At 45.4% G+C, this 19,125-nt stretch overlaps 1 protein-coding gene across 2 annotated transcripts in view; it reads left to right on the forward strand.

Annotated features, from left to right (window-relative positions):
* Positions 1 to 19,125, forward strand: part of Sdk1 (sidekick cell adhesion molecule 1) — a 974,090-nt gene that overhangs the window by 805,887 nt on the left and 149,078 nt on the right. For both annotated transcript variants that reach the window (XM_006504712.1, NM_177879.5), the window contains one exon: positions 3,779 to 3,900. In XM_006504712.1, coding sequence (XP_006504775.1) covers positions 3,779 to 3,900 — 122 coding nt within the window. The remainder of the gene's footprint in view (positions 1 to 3,778; positions 3,901 to 19,125) is intronic.

The raw sequence follows: 19,125 nt of genomic DNA on the forward strand, positions 1-19,125 counted from the left end.
ACCTGTGCATACAGGGATGGGAAGTTGCCGTGGGTCCACTGGCTCAGTCCTACAATTATAGCTGTCAAGTCTCCTACCATTTAAAAGATGCTAAGTAAGTGCTAGAGAGATGAATCGCTGGTAAGAGCACTTGCTGCATGAGCAGGAAGACCTGAGTTTGGATTGCAGCATCCACTTAAGAAGCCAGGTGTAGTTGCAGTCAAGCCTGTAAGCCCGGCACTAACAGGGATGGGGGTGGGGTGGGGAAGGGGTGGGGAAGAGGATTGCTGGGGCTTGATGGCTGACAGCCTAGGTCCATGTTCAGTGAGTGACTGTGTCTCAAAAGACCAAGGTAGAGAGTCACAGAGTGACAACCTCTCCTGGGCTTTGTACATGCACAGGTGTGTGCACCTGTATGCATACATGCACATACATCACATGCACATACACTACATGCATGTACACCATGTACACAGTGAGTATGCATATATATATACACATACATGTCAGCATACACACATGCACATGTGCTTGTCAGAACACACATATGCATGCACACACACATGCATGTCAGAACACACATATGCATACACATGCACACATGCATATCAGCACACACACATACACACACATGCACATGTGCATGTCAGAACACACATATGCATGCACATGCACACATGCATGTCAGTACACACACACATACATGCATGTCAATTTTCCTTATTTGAAAACTATGACAACTTTATTCATAGAGGCCCAGAAAACTCACATAAACTCAATTCATATTTGCTCATCACTTCCAGTTCAGTCTCATAACCTGATTGTTCTGGAGAGAGCTACATGTGTCTAAAGATAACGTAAACCAGATGAAATGTGTTCACTGAAGGGAGCCCCCAGGAGACCGTAAGAGTCTCAGAAGCCTCAGGAGCCCTCAGGAATCCCTCAGAAACCCCCAGGGACCCTTAGTAGCCCCCAGGAGTCCCAGGAGCCCTCAGGAGCCCCATATGTCCACTCTAAACGTACTTCCTCTGAGATGAGATTTTGTGTGGAAGCAGAGGAGATGGAGGGAGCAGCTGAAGCCACAGGATGTCCTCCCCTGCTACCAGTCAGAGATGGTGCTCCATTGAGTGTGGGTCTAGTCTGCACCAGCAGGAGGAGGTGTGGCCAAGCCTTTCTTTATCCTCCTGCAAATAGTGGCCATTTCACAAGATAGTGGCCCTGACACTCATGTGGGTACCAGAATTATGGGTGCTTGTCATTCCACTGAGAGTTGGGCCCCACCAGAGGAACTAATTCACGGAGATGAGGTTAGACTCCTGAGATGCCTTGGGATAACTTCTCCATTCCATAAGCATGGAAGGTTAGCACACTAAAGCAACTAAAGGGTTGGTTTAAGTCTTCTGCCTACAAAAAGAGTCCTCACAAAATACATTTTCCTTCTATGTGTGGTTCACGAGCACACATGCATGTTATGGTCAGAGGCCAGCATCTGTTGCCTTCCTTCATTGCATCTTATTTTGAGACAGTCTCTCTCACTCAACCTGGGGCTCACTGATTAGCTAGAGGGGCTGCCCAGCAAGCACAGGATGCCTCCCCAGAACTGAGGTTATAGGGGTCAGTTGCCATACCTGGGTGGAGAGGCAGGCTCTTATAGGGCCTTTGGAGCATGCTCAGTGAGCTAGTGGTAAAGCACAGTGTGGCTGGAAGTATTACTTGGCCTTTAACCCTGAGTCATGGGGGTGAAGATTTCCAGGTCCTAATTTCAGGGACAAGTGGGTGATCTTCCACTGGCCTGTTAGCCTACATTCTGAGATTCTGAATCCAGTTCCTCATGCTTGAACAGCTAGTGCTTTACAGACTAATCCATCTCCCCAGTGTGCTCACTGATTTTATCCTGATACCCAAAACACTTACAGCCCCAGTCACAGATTGAAAATACCATTAGCACATGATATTTTCATAGCAGTGGCCCTGATGTGAGCACTGTTTTAAATGTTAAAATGGAGCCTGCAGCAGGGATAATGCAGGCTGCACATACAGTGTGAGTTACAAGGTTTTGTGGCCTGGACACTGTCCACCCCTGACAGGGAGTGAGTGCACTGACCTCTGGAGGCCTCTCTACATTCAGCATTACTGTCTCTGGGCTATATGTCACCTGGAACTGCAGTGAAAGATGGAATCAGAAGGAAGATGACAGAGGCATCTACTTTGAGTGAGCTTCTGATAGCCACCATAAAGCAGGCTGCTGAGATGCTGCTCAAGCCAGATCACCTGTGGCTGGAGGGCTATACTGAGTACCACCCTGAGTCCTGCAGGAAGAGCCTCCTGCAGCGATGAGCCCTTCTAAGGAGCCAGCTTTTGTTTGCCAAGCTAGAGGTTTATGTCCATTAGACACTGAAGAGCCATTTTTAAGAATCCAGAGAGCCAAGGACTAGAAAGAAGAGTCACTTGTCCTTCGCTTTAAACATTTTCTGCTTCAAATTCATTAAGTCAGATACAGAAGGACACTTAAGATCCTAGAGACCCTTCTTGTGACAATATCAAGCTGTTACTGAAGGGGCTTTATTTTCCTGTGGCAAGACCTGCCTTCAAATACCCCAGCAATGCAAGCTAAGACATTTTCCCTCAGGAACCTGAAGAAATCAAGTGTAGTTTTTTTTTTTTCTTCCTCTCTCCTTCTTTCCTTTCTCTCTTCCCTCTTTCCTTGTCTCCTCTCTCCCTCTCCCCATCTCTCCCCTCCCATATTCATCTCCTCTCCTTCTTTCTTTCTCTTAGATTCTAGAGATGGAACCCTGAGCCTTGTGTATGCTAAGCAAGTGTTCTACCACTGAGCTACATCCCAGCCTTGTTTCTGTTTTGCCCTGTTTATTTGTTTGTTTGATTTAAAAAAAAAATAAGGTCTCATGTATCCCAGGCTAGCCCCAAACTTCCTGTGTACCTGAGGATAACCTTCTGCCTTCATCTCCTGAGTACTGGAATTACAAAGGTACACTGCCATGCCTACCTAGTCTTGCAGTGCTGGGGATTAAGCTTAGAGCTTTTTGGGTACTGGGTGAACCCCATCTGCTGAGGTATACATCCAGCCATTTGTCTGCACTTTTTAGAGAAGTTCTTCTCTGTATTTTCCCCCTCCTCTCTTGAACCTATATCTTCCTTTTGGGAATTTCTCACTGTAAACACGTCATTGAACTTGCAAGTAAGCCTGGCTCTCTACAGAGCAGCCCACTAATATCTGAGTATGAGTGGGCTTAAGGCCAGGAAACCTCACATGATGGTCCTCACCTCCCACCTTATGTCATTTCCAGAAATGAATCCAGGAAAGAGTTCTGCACTGTTACCTGCTTTTGGTTGTCTTGGAAACCCCATCCAAGGCCTACAGATTTCCATCCCTTCCTCAACCCTGACTTCCTGGGCATCATGGGAACAAGAAAAAGAAGTCAGAAAGTCCTTTTTGGTGCCAGGGCAGGAGACTGGAGGATGTAATAATGTTCTCTTGTCTTTCTTTGCACAACAAGCACCTATTAATTATCCGTTCTGTTCAGAGATGAATAAGACAGGAACCTTCTAATGCCACTTCAGGTGGCCTGAAGAACAGCGGGTGGCACTGTTAGAGGAAGGACCCTGCTGTGAGGCCTTGCTGGGGGAAGCTGCAGGGCTTCTCACTCTCCTGGCTTGGTAAACAAGTGCCTTTTTCAGTAAAGAGTCATTTTAAAGCTGTTTCTTCCCTGACAGTGCTTGGCACCCTCCCTAAGCTTTGACAAAAGTTAACTCTCTCCCCACCTCTCTCATCCCCCTCTAGATCTTCCTGGCGCTCCATCCAATCTGGTCATTTCCAACATCAGCCCTCGCTCAGCCACACTCCAGTTCCGACCTGGCTATGATGGGAAGACGGCCATCTGCAGGTGGATTGTGGAGGGGCAGGTATGAGTCTCATGGCTTTGTGTATCAGTTGCTTCTTTTTAGTGCTATAGCAACATACCTGGCACTTAACAGCTTAAGGAAGGTTTATCTTGGCTCACAGTTGTAGGTACCCTCCATCAAGCCAGGGAAGACATAGAAGCAGGAGCTGGAGCCAGCTGGTCACATGACAATCCATAATTAGAAAGCAGAGAGGAATGATTGCTGATATTTAGCTCATTTTCTCTTTTTTATTCAGTTCAGGACCCCAGCCCGTGGGATGGGAATGCCCAGATTAAGAGTGGGTCTTCCTACCTCAACTGACTCAATCTGGAAACTCACTCATAGACATGGCCAAAGTTGTATCTTCTAGGTATCCTAGATGCTATCAAGTTCCCAATATTAACCACTACCCCCTGGAAGCTGGGGCTTCCCAGTATGAAGATGACAAGGACCTGCCCTTGGGGATTGTTACAGTTCTTGTAGAGCGAATCCTCAGATGTTGTAGGAACTCCAGGAAGGCTAAAAGGGGCTTGGAGGGATGATAGGGACAGAAATAACATCAGACTCTGGGGACAGGATAGGCCAAGATGAGAAGACCAGGGTCCTGTCAGATAATCAGAGAAGAGAGAATAACTGTGAAATCTCAAGGGCCATTCCAGAGTGGAACCCGAGTTAGATAGCACAGATGATTGGTTTTTAAATTCTACAACACAGTTAGCTACCAGACTGGTACAGCTTGTCTGGCAAAGAACATCATGGGTTCAGCGGCCTTTCTAGAGCAGGCTCTGTCTCCAGGTGCTGTTTTGGGCATGGAGGATCCAATGGTAGCTTGTGCTATGGAGGGAAACCTTCCCTCCTGTGTGGCAGCATCTCCTTCTTCAGGGTATGTCTGGAGACACCATGGTACATTAAGAAGTGATGGAAATATCTATCATATTAGCCCTAGGATGGGCCATGGAAAAGACTCAATGTAGTGCCAAGGGCTATAACAAGCATGGGAGGGCTTGGGCATGTAGGAGGACTGTGTGGATAGGGTCTGCTGGCATGGACAAATATCACTCATTCTACCAGTTCCATAGTGTGATAATGGAGAAAAAGATGAAGAACCAAATTGTGAGTAGTGAGTAGTGAAGTTTGGAAATAACTCCTGTGTGATTAGTTCCTGGTGACCTATTGCTATTCTTGCACTGTATAGGAGAAATCTCTTCTGGGAATTGGCTGTGAATTACAAAGTGAATCTTATGCATACATGTACAAAAGTTTTACCAACTCCACCTTTCTGGAAATCTCTGTAGAATCCCTATCTAGATGGAAGTGATTCATCACTGGGGATGAGACTGTTTACTCAGGAAAAATAAGATTTATCTATATTTCATATCTAATAAAAAAGACAGAAAGAAAAAACTCACCATTAATAAAACAAAAATGATGGTAGAAAGTAGACTTTAAAACTCTTAAAAGAAAAATGTGCCTGTGGAAAACTAATTGTCACAGTTCAGTGTTTATTGGTCTTAGTAGGTGAGCAAGCACTAAGGCACACCTGTTGTTCCTTGAAGTATCATTATACTCCTTGTTTATTTCTCTCTCATCTCTCCTTATCCACTGGCAGCCACTTGTTTTCTCCTGTCACCATAGATCACACATCTTTTTTGTTCAAAAGAGTCAACTGCCCTTTTTCCCAGTGCCATGCCCTGTTGGCAACACCTAGGCCTTGGAAAGTCCCTGTATGATTCCTTCTAGTGGTACCACTTAGCACTCTTCTGTCCCCCTGTGTTCTTTAAACCAGAAGTTCATCACACAAACTTGATGAGATAGGTCTCCCTCTCTTCTTCCTGCCTGCCTTCCTTCTTTCCTTATTTCTTTCCTTCTTTTCTTTCTTTCCTCCTTCCTGAATCCTCAGCATACTCTTGATGTTCTGAGAATGTTGAGGTAGATCAAGAACATAGAGTCTAAATAGAGCAGCATATAGGAATGAACTGCCTAGGCCCTAATCACTACTCTGTTATTTCTCCCACTGATATTTTCTCCAATGAACTTATCCATGCAAATCTCTTTCACCTGAATTGTTGTCTTTGGATATTCACAATGGTAATTTCCTCATTCTCTCAACTACTTTACTCAATCTATCTCTGGAACTTTGAAGAGGAGCCCTTGTCCTTATCCCCCATATTTTTTAGGTACTCCAAAGCCAGGAAGGTAGAAAACCACTTAGCTCTCTTTACTTTTTTTCACCTGTAAGTTATCAAAGTGAGGAACAGCCTACTTCTTCCAATATTAAACAAATTTACTTTCTTTGTGTGTATGTCCTATCTTTTTCCTACCATTGCAACGACTATGAAAGCATATGCATTTATATTCAATGTGTTCCAGGTGCACTCACTGCTCTATATTAATCAGTGTATCTGTGTGTGTCTCTGTGTGTGTGTGTGTGTGTGTGTGTGTGCGTGCGCACACACACACATGCACATGCCATGTGTGTATGCATATGTACGTATACCATTGTGCATATATGGAAGTTAGAGAAAGCTGTACCGTGTTAATTTTTACTGTTACCTTGTGTGAGACAGTATCACTTGAGGGTTGTGTAGACCGGGTGAGTTTGCTCCTGGGCTCTGGGAGTCTCCTGCTTCTGCCTCTTATCTATTCATGGGAACACAGGGATTATGGACATATGCTACCATATCCAGCTTTATGTAGGCTCTGATGATTCAAACTCAAGTCCTTGTGCTTGCATGGTGATCACTTCACCCATCAAGGTGTTTATCTCCTTTACCCCATTGCTATTCATTAAGCCCTAAATTTGCTTATCCTTATCCCTTTGTGAACTAGGTCTCTTGACATGAAGTCATTTTATTTTCTGGTGGTACATGGTGTTCCAGGACATGGTGCCTTCCTGCTTCAAGCTTATATGAGCTGTTCCTACATAGACTTCAAGTAGTCCCAAGTAACATTTAAAGATCATAACCTGAGCATCAAGATCTCAGGGAGCTCATTGCTACCATCTGCTCATTGCTTCTAGACTTTTCAGGTCAGAAGATTGTTAGATTTACTTATTTTATGTTCATATGTGTTTTGCCTATACACACATTTATGTACTGTACATATCTGGTGTTCATGGAAAACAGACTAGGACATCAGATCAACTAGAACTGGAGTTACAAACAGTTGTAAGCCATCATGTGTGTCCTCAAACTCGAACCTGTGCCCTCTGGAAGAATACCCAATGCTCTTGACCACTGAGCTATCTCTCCAACCCCTAGAAAAATATTTTTTATTTTGTTTTGTATTTTTAACACCAAAAGGTAACAGTGATATTTTCAGTTCCAATCAAATATCATTGTTCTTAAATTTATATCTTATACTAAATGTGCCTTATACTAAAATTAATTTTTCAGAAGCCCCAATGTTCTTATTTTCTCTGCCTATTATATTGAATATAAAACCACAATTCCAACAGATTAATCAACAAGAATACCGAATGCAATGTAAGTGTTTGTCCTTGAGTTTAATTCTCTCCTATAATCACAGCAAAAAATGCTGAGCTTTAAAAAAGAAATCACCCAATAGCATTCTTCTTTCTGTGCTTTCATCATCAACTTGTATATAACTAGACACATCCATTTCAGATATTGTCTTCTTTTGTCTTGCCTATTAGCAGTTACTTTATATAAAAATCATTTCACCTGAGAGAAATTGCTAGGGCTTTTCAGGATTGCTTTCATTTTGTAACCATTTACATTATTGCAAGTTTATAACTATTTGCATTGTTGCAGAGTCAAAGCTATAGAAAAGTGATCTGCTGGGAAGTCTAGGTTCTCTCACCTGTCACTATACTACCATGCCAACTTGAATTTTGGTCTATCCTTTGTGTGTATGTGCTCATGTGTGTGCAGGTGCATATATGTGTGCACATGTGTACCTATTCATGTAGAGATCAGAGGTCAGCCTCAGCTCTTATTCCTCTGATACTGTACACCTGGGTTTTGGAACAGAGTCTCTATGGACTTGGGGCTCACCTAACAGTTTAGGTTAGCTGGCTAGCCAGCCCTGTGGATACTCTTGTCTCTAATACCAAAACATGGATTATAAGTGTACATCAGCCATGCCTGGGTTGTTTTTACTTGCAAATCAGGTTGCAAGGTAAGCATTTACTGAATGAGCTACTACTGCTGCCCTCTGTTCTTCTCTTTGACAACAGAAATAAATCTACATATTTGCATTATCTTTCTTATGTGGAATTCAGCCTCCTCTCTTCCCTCAGTGACAGTTACTCCACATCTGTTCATTTCCTGGTGGCTCCCTCTATCTTTTCCTGCAGTTGAACTGGTCTCCCCAGATCTTACCTGCTATAAATTATTTAGCCAGTCCTCTATGTTGGACATGTGGTTTCTACCACTGCTATCAACAAACTGACAAACACAGAGTGCATACACAATACAAACATATATGTGCAATTAAAGTTCTGCATGTCGTAAGTCTAGTGTGGGTTTCATAGCTAATGCATGGTGTCCATAGGGCAGCACCCTCTCCAGAGACTCTAGCAAGGAGCTGATTCTGTGATTATTAATGCAAAGGTAGAAATCAGTTCTGTGTTGAAAGTCTGAGGTTTGGTATGTGGAAAGCTATGGGTCAGCAGGGTGATTCTAGCTGCTGAGGTCTCCTTGTTGGGTGTCTTCCCATCTTGAAGGTAAGCTACAGAAAAGTGACTCATCTTCAGGCTTGGCATCTCCTTGTGTTTGGTCTCACCTCACTGACCCTCTTCCACTGCTTTGTACCCCTGTGATGGCTTTGGGCCAAATAATCTCACTATTTTATCTTGATGCTTTTAGCCTTACTGCCATCAGCCTAGAGTCATCAGCTATGTGCTGCACTGTGTGCATACATTCCAGGAATCAAAGGGGATCCTGATTAGGGAGGAATTTTTTACCAAGAAGTCTGTCTTATTGTTTTGTATTTTTGCTACTGTACCTTCAGATTATAACCTAGGCATGAGGCTTATGGGTCAAACAGCAACTGCATTCTAACTCTTTCCAGAAACTGTCAGACATATCTTTTATGGGTCTACACATGGCATGCTCATCAAAAACGTGTATGTAGCATGAGTAGAATTAAAAGCCTAACTTTCAATAGAATTAAGTGCAACTTCTGAGTCTTCTCTTGCATGCTCTGGATAGGTAACAAGGCTTTCCCAATTTGTATGTTCTGAAGGAGACCTAACCAATTTCCTGCCCCCACTTCTATTCCCATAAGCGCTTGTGTGCATTTATGAGCTTTCCCTCCCTCCCTCCCTTCCTTATTTCCTTCTTTTCTTCCTTCCATCCTTCCTTTCTCCCTTCCTTTTTTGTGAGGAATTGCAGGCTGGTCTCCAGTCAAGCTGAGGTCTGAACCCTGATGGTCATAACTCACCTACATGACACGATAGGTGTTTCCTCATGCTCTGGAACTCCAGCCTCTGCCTAAGGTATGACCTCCCACAGCCCCCACAAGAGAAGCATGGTCAGTAGTCATGTAAACAATGGCCAAAGCTTCTGACCTTCAGGCTAAACTCCTCTCCAGTTACCTAGCAACAGTGAAGACCATAAAATGGGGTGCTCAATCCCCACCTCTCTCTCTTACTCCTTTGTCCTCTTGCCTCTCACTACTCTCTCCTCTTCCCTTTCTCTTTGCCTTCTCCTCTCCTCTCTCCTTTCTCTTTCTCTCTCTTTCTCTCTAGCCTTCCCCCCCCCCCACCTTCTCCCTTTCCCCTGCATTTCTATAACAAAGCTCTTAAACCATAGATAGTCTTTGCACCTTCAAGTTCCGCTACGAACTCTGGTCAGTGTTGGGAACTTCTTCCCCTATTTCCTCTCTCCCACAACCCTGGGGCACTAGCAAGGTAGCTCTTGGAGGGTTCCCAGTCGGGGGCTGCCCCTTTTCCATCCCTGCTGCGTGGGTCAAGCATGCTCACCTGGTGCCCTGTGGAAAAGCGTCAGACAGCTCTACCTGTGTCCACCTGCCCAGAGCACAGGAGCTCTGGCCGGACGTTAGGCACCTTTTCCTTTCGCCCTCTTCTCCAGGGCCCCAGGGCCCCCCTTTATTTTGTTCTCAACATTTTTTTCTTTCCATCCATCCATCTTTCTTTCTTCCTTTTAAAAGTATTTTTAAAATATTATGCATGGTAGGCAGATGCTTTACCACTGAGCCACACCCTGGCCCCTCACTGGGGAATTCTAGGCAGGTGCTCTATCACTGAGCCACACCCCCAGCCCCTAACTGCCACTGTACCACTGAACTACATACATAGCCCTTTTTATTATTTATATTTGAGACAAGGTCTCATTAAGCTTCCCAACCTGGATTTTAACTCATCCTATAGCCAAGCCTAGTCTTGAACTCTTGATCCTCCTGCCTTAACATTCCATGTAGCTGGAGTTGCAGGTCTACCACACCACATCAGCCTTCTTTGTCTGTTTTATTTCCTTTTACAGTCTTGCTGAGAGAGCTCAGCTCCTTTATCATACTAAGTTGAAGCTGTGATAGGAGACCATCTTTCTTATTTCTAACTTTAAAGAAATTTTTTAAGGTTTTATTATCAAAAATGACATTTATGGAGGGTGTCCCTCTTTTTTATAGCTGTTTTTTCTGTGTTAAGACAATTGTTTTCCAATCCTGGTTTGCTAGGGCATTTTCTCCTTGTTCTTATTATTATTTTGCATTTTATTTTATTTATTGGAGCGGATAGGTGTACACATACCACAGCACATATGTGAAGGTCAAAGGACAACTTGTTGGAGTCAGTTCTTCCTCTCCACTGTGGGTCCCAGTGATGGAACCCGACTCATCAGGCTTGACTGCAAGCCCCTCTAAGCCATCTCACTGACCCTAATATTGTTTTCCATTGAGCTTAGCTTTTCCTGGCTTCAGGTTGGACTTAGTTTTTAGGACCAATGGCTGCACCTTATCTGTCCCTGTCACTCTGGGTGCCCCAGCAAGGAAGCTCTGGGACCTGTTACCTACAAATAGACCAAGTCCCTGCCCCATGGATTCTGGCTCTGCTTCTCTGAGGCTATCAACAGTCAGTCCAAAGCCATCTCTTAAAATTCTACCTACACTAAAACCATTTATAAGTCTCTACAGTGAAAGCCATCTTTCTGGCAATAGCATGACCTTTGTACAGGAAACTCCCAGGAGCTGAGATCGCCCACACATAACTGCACAGGATTGGGCCCCTCAACCTTCCATCATGGAGGAGAGAGGGGTTTATGAGCCCCTCTTAGAAGTATTTAATAGTTACTGAGGAAGGGAAGGAAAGAAAGAAGGAAGAATTATTTTCTTCATTAGTGTAACCACTGGGAGGAAGAAGGGGATTCAATGGGAGTGGGAAGGCAGCCAAGAGAAATCAATGGAGGATGAATAAGGTCAAAATACACACACACACACACACACACACACACACACACACACACATTATTTTAGATATTTAGTATATGTCAGTAATAAGCTTTAGTTGCTGTTATTGGTTTCCCGCTGGAAAACACATTAGAAGTTTCAAGGAGAATGTAAGAATGCTACACAGAATTCCAACCCCACCCTCACCCACCTCCTACCCTAACCCCCAGCCCCACCCTACTAAGGCTTACACAAAGACCCCTCCAAGTTCTGTGTATTGTGCCAGGACCTCCTCAGAGTAACATGGTCTGATTCTACGACACAAACACTCCCAGCTTTTCCACCCCACTGGTCACCTTCAGCCATAGACATAATTTTTGTGACAAACAGTTTTGAAAATTATCAGACACTCATGTCCTATAGAGCTTTTCAATTTGGATGTATTGGAACACTTCATGAATCTTCCAGAATCTTTGCTTTTGGTCCTAGCCATCACTGGGTGATTCTAGGCAGGGGCTCTACCACTGAGCCACAACCCAGCCCCTCACTGGGGGATTCTAGGCAGAGGCTCTTCCACTGAGCCACAACCCAGCCCCTCACTGGGGAATTCTAGGCAGGGGCTCTACCACTATGCTACCTACATTCCTGGACCTCTTTACTTTCTATTTTGATAGAGAGTCTCAGTAGGTTTCCCAGCTTGGTCTTGAACTTATGGTCCTGTCCTGTCCTCTCTTAGTAGCTAGAATCACAGGTCTGTAATACCAGGCCTGGTCCCAGTCAAATCATGCCAACCTATTCCCAATATTTCAGTCCCACCTTGTTTTTCCAACTAGAGTCAGCAACACTCACTGGCTCTGGCCCTGGTTGCTACTTATTTAGATTTAGCTATACGTCTGCCATTTTCTTTCCTGGTCATCTCTCCCAAAGTTTTCCCTCCTGGCTCAATTTGCTTTCCTTTCGATTACATCTGTTCACTGTTTTCACAGTTGCAATGCTGAGAATGTTAACATCTCCCGTGGCACAACCAGGAAATCTAGAAATATCTTTACTTTTGTGCTATCCTCTGAATGCCAATTTAGCGTTCTAAGTGCTGGAATAGAAAGTCTGAAGATAATAGCCCTGTTTCTTCTCGTTACTGTTGCTGAGCTGAAGCTTGCTTCTACCCCGTTTTACTTTGCCAATAATCAAGTATCTTAGGAGCTGTATTCTGTACTATTGAGTAGCTTTACTGTATGTCAGGTCTAGAAAGCTCTTTGATTCGTTTTTTTTTTTTTTCATGTGTATGTATTGTATGCATACATATGTGTGGTTGTGCATGTGAGCGTGGAATCCAGAGGTTGACATCAGACATCTTTCTAGGTTGTTCTCCACTTTATTTATTGAGGGTCTCTCTCAGTGATCCCAAGCTCACAGATCCAACTAGTCTAGCTAGCCAGTTTGCCTCCAAGGATCCCGTTTCTGCATCCTGAATGCGAGATTGTAGCTGAGCCCCTATGCCCATCAGGCTTTTCTGTGAGTACTGGGTTCCCAACTCTGGTCCTCACATTTATAGCAAGCACTTTACCCATCAAGATAGCTCCCAAAGCCCCGGAGTGCTTTTGAAGTCAGGATATATTAAATGCTTTGAATCTAAAAATTCATTTGTTCTGGAAAATTCTTTGTTGCAATCTGTTTGAATGTGGCCTCTCCACTGCCTGTTGTCTCTTGTCGGGCTTCTTACTGGATATAAGAAATTGCTCTTCTCTTTATCCTCCCGGTCTCTTACCATCTGCTTCCTATTTTTCTTGTCTTTATCTCTTTGTGCGCATATCTACATAATACCCTCAGATGTGGCTTCCAGTAAATTAATTCTCTGTTGACCTGTATCTCATTGGCCTTTTTTTCCTCTTTATATGTTTTCAATCTCAGTGACAGTTATTTACACTTTATACAGCTCTATTATTTCTGCCTCTTAAAATAAGTAGTAATAGTGACATATTCTGTCCATGGTATTATTGGTGTTATTCATTTATTATTGGTGTGTGTGTGTGTGTGTGTGTGTGTGTTTCACATACATTTGTATAGCAGCCTTGAGGTCAACTTTGGGTAACATTTTCCAAGACACTGTCTATCTTGGTTTGTTTGTTTGTTTGGAAACTGAATCTCTCACTGGCCTGGATTAAGCTGGGTTTGTTGGCTATCAAGCCTCAAAGATCCTCCTGTCTCTACCTCCCTAGCACTGGAATTACAAGCCTACATCATCAAAGCTGGTGACTTACATGGGTTCTGGAGCTCAAACTTAGGTTCTCCAGCTTGCAAAGCAAGCGCTGCACCTACTGAGCCATCTCTCCCTCCCACAGTTGATTCTCATTGCTTTACTCGGGTTTTTGGTTTTGGTGATAACATTGTTAAGGTCCTCTTCATGTGAGCCCAGTCTAGCCCTGGGCTTGTGATCCTCCTGTGAGAGCCTCTCCAGTGCTGGGCTTACAGTTACACTAGCACCCAGCTGCAATCCATCCCATGTATCTTTCTATGACTTCTGGTCTGGGGGGGATTTGGTCTTTTGTTTGTTTTCCCTATAACCACCCTCAATGGTTTGGTGGTGCAATTTCATGTCTCTGCCCAATGCTTTTTAATCATCACTCGATGTTCCCTTTCTCTAGACCCTCCAAACCAGAGTGTAGCATGCATGGCGTTGGGGAGAAATGTTTCCATTCCCATGCATTAGCTCCCCTTCCAGCAGCCAGAGGCCCCTTTTCTCCCCAGTTTTGTTTGCAGAATGCAAGGGGGAGCAGAGTGGATCCTTCTGCTTACCTCTGCTGTGCAAAGGCCCTGTGGTTCACCTCTGTGAACCTTCTCCCACCCCTGCCTTGCTAATGGAGATCCTCACCCCGAGCCAGCCACACTTGCCATTTCCCCAGCTGAGTGGCTGTAACAGTAACCTCCTCTCTGGCTTTTGGTTTCTGGGTTTATTCAGCCCACCGTTTTGCAGGAACTGAAAGGCCTGTCCTCGCATTCCTGCAACAATATTTCACTTACCTCAGAGTCTAAAAGTTGAAGTTTCAGAATGCAAAGCAGCTCTCTCCCCCTAAGGCCGGGTTCCTGTGTCCATCTCTGTTCTCAGCTGGCTAACGGTCACCTATAAATAGAAGCCTAGATCACATCCCTGGAGGACTGGTTTCTAGATGTACCTCCAGGCTCTGTGGAACATATGGAGGTCGGAGGACAAGAAGTTAGAAGGAAGCTGCTGCAGTCTCATCCTTGGTGTTTGAGAACGCGAGTAGCTTAGGGGACAGGGAGGAACATATTGTGCATGTGTGGCTGTGGCATCTCTCCCCAGCTGGGTCTTTGTGCCACTTGAAAGCAGCAGATTTTGCTTTCTGAACAGGCTTCCCCAGCAGAGTGCCGGGGAGGGAGGGAAATGGGATCTCTTAGAGTGCAGAAAGCTGAGGTGCCTCTCACATGCTTTCAAAGGAAATTGGTGGTAGACTGTTCTAGAAGGCTTTGTTTCACTTCCAGGACCATTGCAGTGCTGTGCTTCCTGGGAGACTCCACAGCATACCTGCAGCATCGAGCCTCAGGAGACCCTCCCAGGAAAGAGTTGGGGGGAGGGTGACTTCAGCTTCTCTGATGCCAAGAGAAGAGGCTAAAGCACAGCACAGCCTGCCGCCTGACCATTGCTGGAGTTGTAAGGGTCATAGCCTGGGCCTGGGCAGCCCTAACAAGTTAGGCTTGCACCCCTCCTCAAAGAGACAAGAAATAATGAAGGGGAGGAAGAGGGAAAGAAGTGATTTAATGTGTCCATATCAGGATTAAAGAAGTTAAGTGTCCCCCAGTCCATCTTTGGGGTTCTGACACGGGGCTTAGACTGTAAAAGAGGACATTCCCTATCAGGGGAGGCCCCACTGACAGCATTGTCAGGACCCCAGTCTCTCCTGCAAGGAGATCTGAGTAGTCATCAGAACTGTGTGAAACCTCTTTCCAAGAGACACGTTTCCCTTGGGCTGGACCTGGCTTCTGCTTTTTCCTTATCCCAGCATGAGACTTCTGGGAAAATTCCAATTTCGTGAAATTTGTTTTAATAGACAGACCAAAGACAGGGGCACAAGTGTCTCTTTAGAATTTCTCTCTCTGTCTCTCTGTCCCTGTCTCTCTCTCTCTCTCTCTCTCTCTCTCTCTCTCTCTCTCTCTCTCTCTCTGTGTGTGTGTGTGTGTGTGTGATATGCACTTGTACACACCCCATCCTCCATCACTTCCCTGTATGGTCAGAGGCAAGGGCTGTCACTGAACCTAGAACTTGCCATTTCAGCTAGATTGACTAACTTGTGAGCTCCCAAGGTGCTACTCTCCCCACCTCCTCAGCACTGAAGTCACAGGTGCACACTGCCACACCTAGCTACTCTTACGTGAGTGTAAGAGTCATGAACTTGGGTCCTACTACAGCTAGTCTTTGCTACTTTATGGGTCCTTCTTTCTCCCACCCCCATCACTAGATAGGATTTTTTCTTGTTTCTTCTTTGAGCACAACTACTAACAAGCCACAACCAATCCCCCTGAACAACCAACAACCACCCACCCTGCCTCTCAGGGCCCTAACATTTATATACTTTCTGAAAAGTTCCCAGAATTCCAATTGTCACACAATCACAGAAAGTACCTGAAGTTGGCAAAACCATTCCTCTGCTAGAGCAGAAGGCAAATCATAGTCAGCTGTGTGAAGCAGCCCCGTATCCCACACCTGGGATTAAAACAAAAACATAGTCTTATGATATTATGTTTTTTTTTTTTTTTAAGAAAGCAAAATTCCAGAGTTCTCACTCCAGGTCCTCATGGTTGCACAGAAAGCACTTTATCCACTGAGCCATATCCCAGCGCCCCTCTGTAGTCTCTTCATTCCTGCCTCAGGATGGTTACATGAGGGACAGGTAGGGTTCACAGAGGACACCTAGGCTGTGGAGAGGCTGGCTGATCAGGGAGCCTTAGGGATCCACCTGCTCCCGTTTCCCTAGTGCTAGGACTATGATCGATCATATGCTACCAGGCTCTGCTTTCTTTTATATGTGTTCTGGGGATTGGACTCGAGTCTTCTCCCTCCCCTGGTAAGCACCTTACCTCTAACCATCTTCCCAGCCCCCTCCCTGCCCTCCCCCTTCCCCCTCCCACCCCACCCCTCTGCACCAAGGTTTTTGGCTTCAGTTCTCCTCAGTGAATTATGGGATGAAAGATGCTTGCTATCGGAAAAGCTCCTTATAAGACCCTTGTTGTGTTGATGCTCAGGTGTGGGTTTAAAAAAGAAGCAGCAGCTTTTGTGGGTATTTCTGGCTCCATAATGCTTTGCTTAATTAGTAACCTCTGGCTGCAGCTGGAGCAGAACAGCTCTTCCCACGTTTTCACTCCAGTACCTGTTGTCCTTGGCCACGCTCTCCCTACCCCTTGCTCCTTTCCCTCGGCCCCTGCCGCACATGGCCATTTGCTGCACTCTAATAGCCCAAATTGCCGCCTGTCTCCTGCAAAGGCTGCTCAGGGCGGGATTTTTCGGTAATGAAGATGCTCTCCGTAACACTTTGGGTATAGATAAAACTGTTTCCATTCTGAAAATGGAAAGCAGAGATGGGGGTGGGGGGGAACCCACTAAGTGCTTATTTGTGCATAATAGTAGCCATTTTCTTAAAAAGGGGCTGTTTTAGAGAGTGTTATGGGCTAATAAAATAAAACACGAATCTGTTCCACACTGGTCTCCTGGTAACTAAGGAACCGTGGAGATGGAGATACTGTGTAGCCCCAGTATCTTCAGAGGCAACGCTTACAGACACCAAGGTTACCCACAGTGTCAGTAGCCATCCTTGTTGAAGTGACTTGTGCCTGGGAGACACCAGGGCACAAGGCAATGCTATGTGTCTCTCACCCCAACCCCATGTGTGCAGCAGGATCCTGGGACTCGATTGGATGGAACTGATAGATGGAAGGCCACGGGTGGTGCTTCGTTTTTTTCAGTGTGTGCCGCACATAGCCACAAAAGTGAATCACAGGGTTATCTGTTTACCTAACAAGCCATTTTATATGAAGCCTCTTGCAATACATACACACTAGAGGTGAATTCCAAGGCAAGCCTGGTCTGAACAGCTGAGCATGCCTGTCTCCTTATTAGAGGCTTCTGTTCCCAGACAGAGCCTTCCCTCTGCCTATGCAGCCAGGGATGGAAGTGTTTGGCTGTGGGTCCCAGCCTGGGCACTTCCTCTGCACCCTCTGCTGAACTCTATGGATCCACTCCTGCCTTTAGCCACACTAGCTAAGCACTGCATAAACTCCAGGCCCTGGACTTAGGGCAACAGAGACAAGACAATAATATTCCCAGCATCAGTCAAGGAGGAAAGACACTCATTGAAGATATAGACACCAGAGCCTCATGGCAAGGATCACCATGAGCAGAGGTTACCATGGCTCCCATGTATATACAGACAATCCCCTGTGTGTGTATAAACAGTGCCAGCCTACTATAGTTCAACTCCTAAACTCTCAGCTCCACTCTGTTACAAAAGCAATAGCATACATGTCGCCAACCTTTTCTAAGTATTATTGCTTATAGTTCTGTGGTCCGCCATGGCTATGTATGTGTGCATGAGCTAGTCAACACTTTACTATAAAATAGAGCTCACACTAAAGGGCATCGGCCATGTGTGGGCCACTGAGAATGGTTAATGAGGACCAGGCTAAGCTGGGATGCTTGGTAGGGTCAGGTCAGGTCAGGTCAGGTGTGTTCAGAACATTCTCCTTGTGCATTGATTTCTCTGTGGGTTGGATTTATTGTGACTAAAGCCTTCTAACCCAATGGGCATTCTGCTTGTCTACCCCCCCTCTCTCTCTCTGTGTGTGTGTGTGTGTGTGTGTGTGTGTGTGTATACACGCACGCGCACTACACATGAAGGGCAGAAGTAGATATCAGGTGTCCTCAATCACTTCTCCACATTTTTTGAGACAGGGTCTCTCGCTTAACCTAGAGCTCACCAACCAACCGACTAGACTGGCTGGCGAGTGTACTCCAGGGGTCTGCCTCCCCCACTTCTGGAGTTGCTGGCATGTGCTGTCACATATAGCTTTTTGTGTGGGCTCTGGGGCTCCAGAAGCACATCCTCATGAGTGCACAGCAAGCGCTTTATTGCTAGAACCGTCTCTCCTGCCCCAGCGCATCTGTTTGGCGGGGATGTTTTTCTCTTTCAGAGCTGGTGCAAGTTTAAAGACAGTACACTAGTCTTACACGCGTTCTCGCGACCGGCCAGGAAAGACGCAACAAACCGGAATCTTCTGCAGCAAAACTTTATTGCTTACATCTTCAGGAGTAAGAGTGCAAGCCCCCCCATTGCTTACATCTTTAGGAGCCAGAGCGCCAGAGCGCCAGAGCGCCAGAGCGCCGAGCAAGAGCTCTATCGTTTACATCTTTAGGAGCAAGAGAGCAAGCCCCAAGCCCAAAAACGAAAGCGAAACCCCTTCCCTCTTAAGGAGAGTTATCCTTCACCTAGGACGTATCACTCCCTGATTGGCTGCAGCCCATGGTCGAGTTGTAGTCACGGGGAAGGCAGAGTACATGGGGTGGAGAACTACCTTTGGCACATGCGCAGATTATTTGTTTACCACTTAGAACACAGCTGTCAGCGCCATCTTGTAACGGCGAATGTGGGGGCAGCTTCCCACAGTTCCCCCTTTTCTATTAATAAGAGCAATAGGCCACCCATATTAATGAGAGTGGAGATAGAGGTCAAATCCCCAGTATGCAGGTAAAGGAGCCGTACACATAACCTCCTTCCAGGCTCATCACCTAGAGGGGTCCTGGTCTGGTCCCGTGTTGTTTTTCCTGGAGGAAGGACACTTGAACACTCAACCTTCTTGAAAGATGACATGTCT

This window comes from Mus musculus, chromosome 5 (genome assembly GCF_000001635.26).
Source record: "Mus musculus strain C57BL/6J chromosome 5, GRCm38.p6 C57BL/6J".
Taxonomy (NCBI): domain Eukaryota; kingdom Metazoa; phylum Chordata; class Mammalia; order Rodentia; family Muridae; genus Mus; species Mus musculus.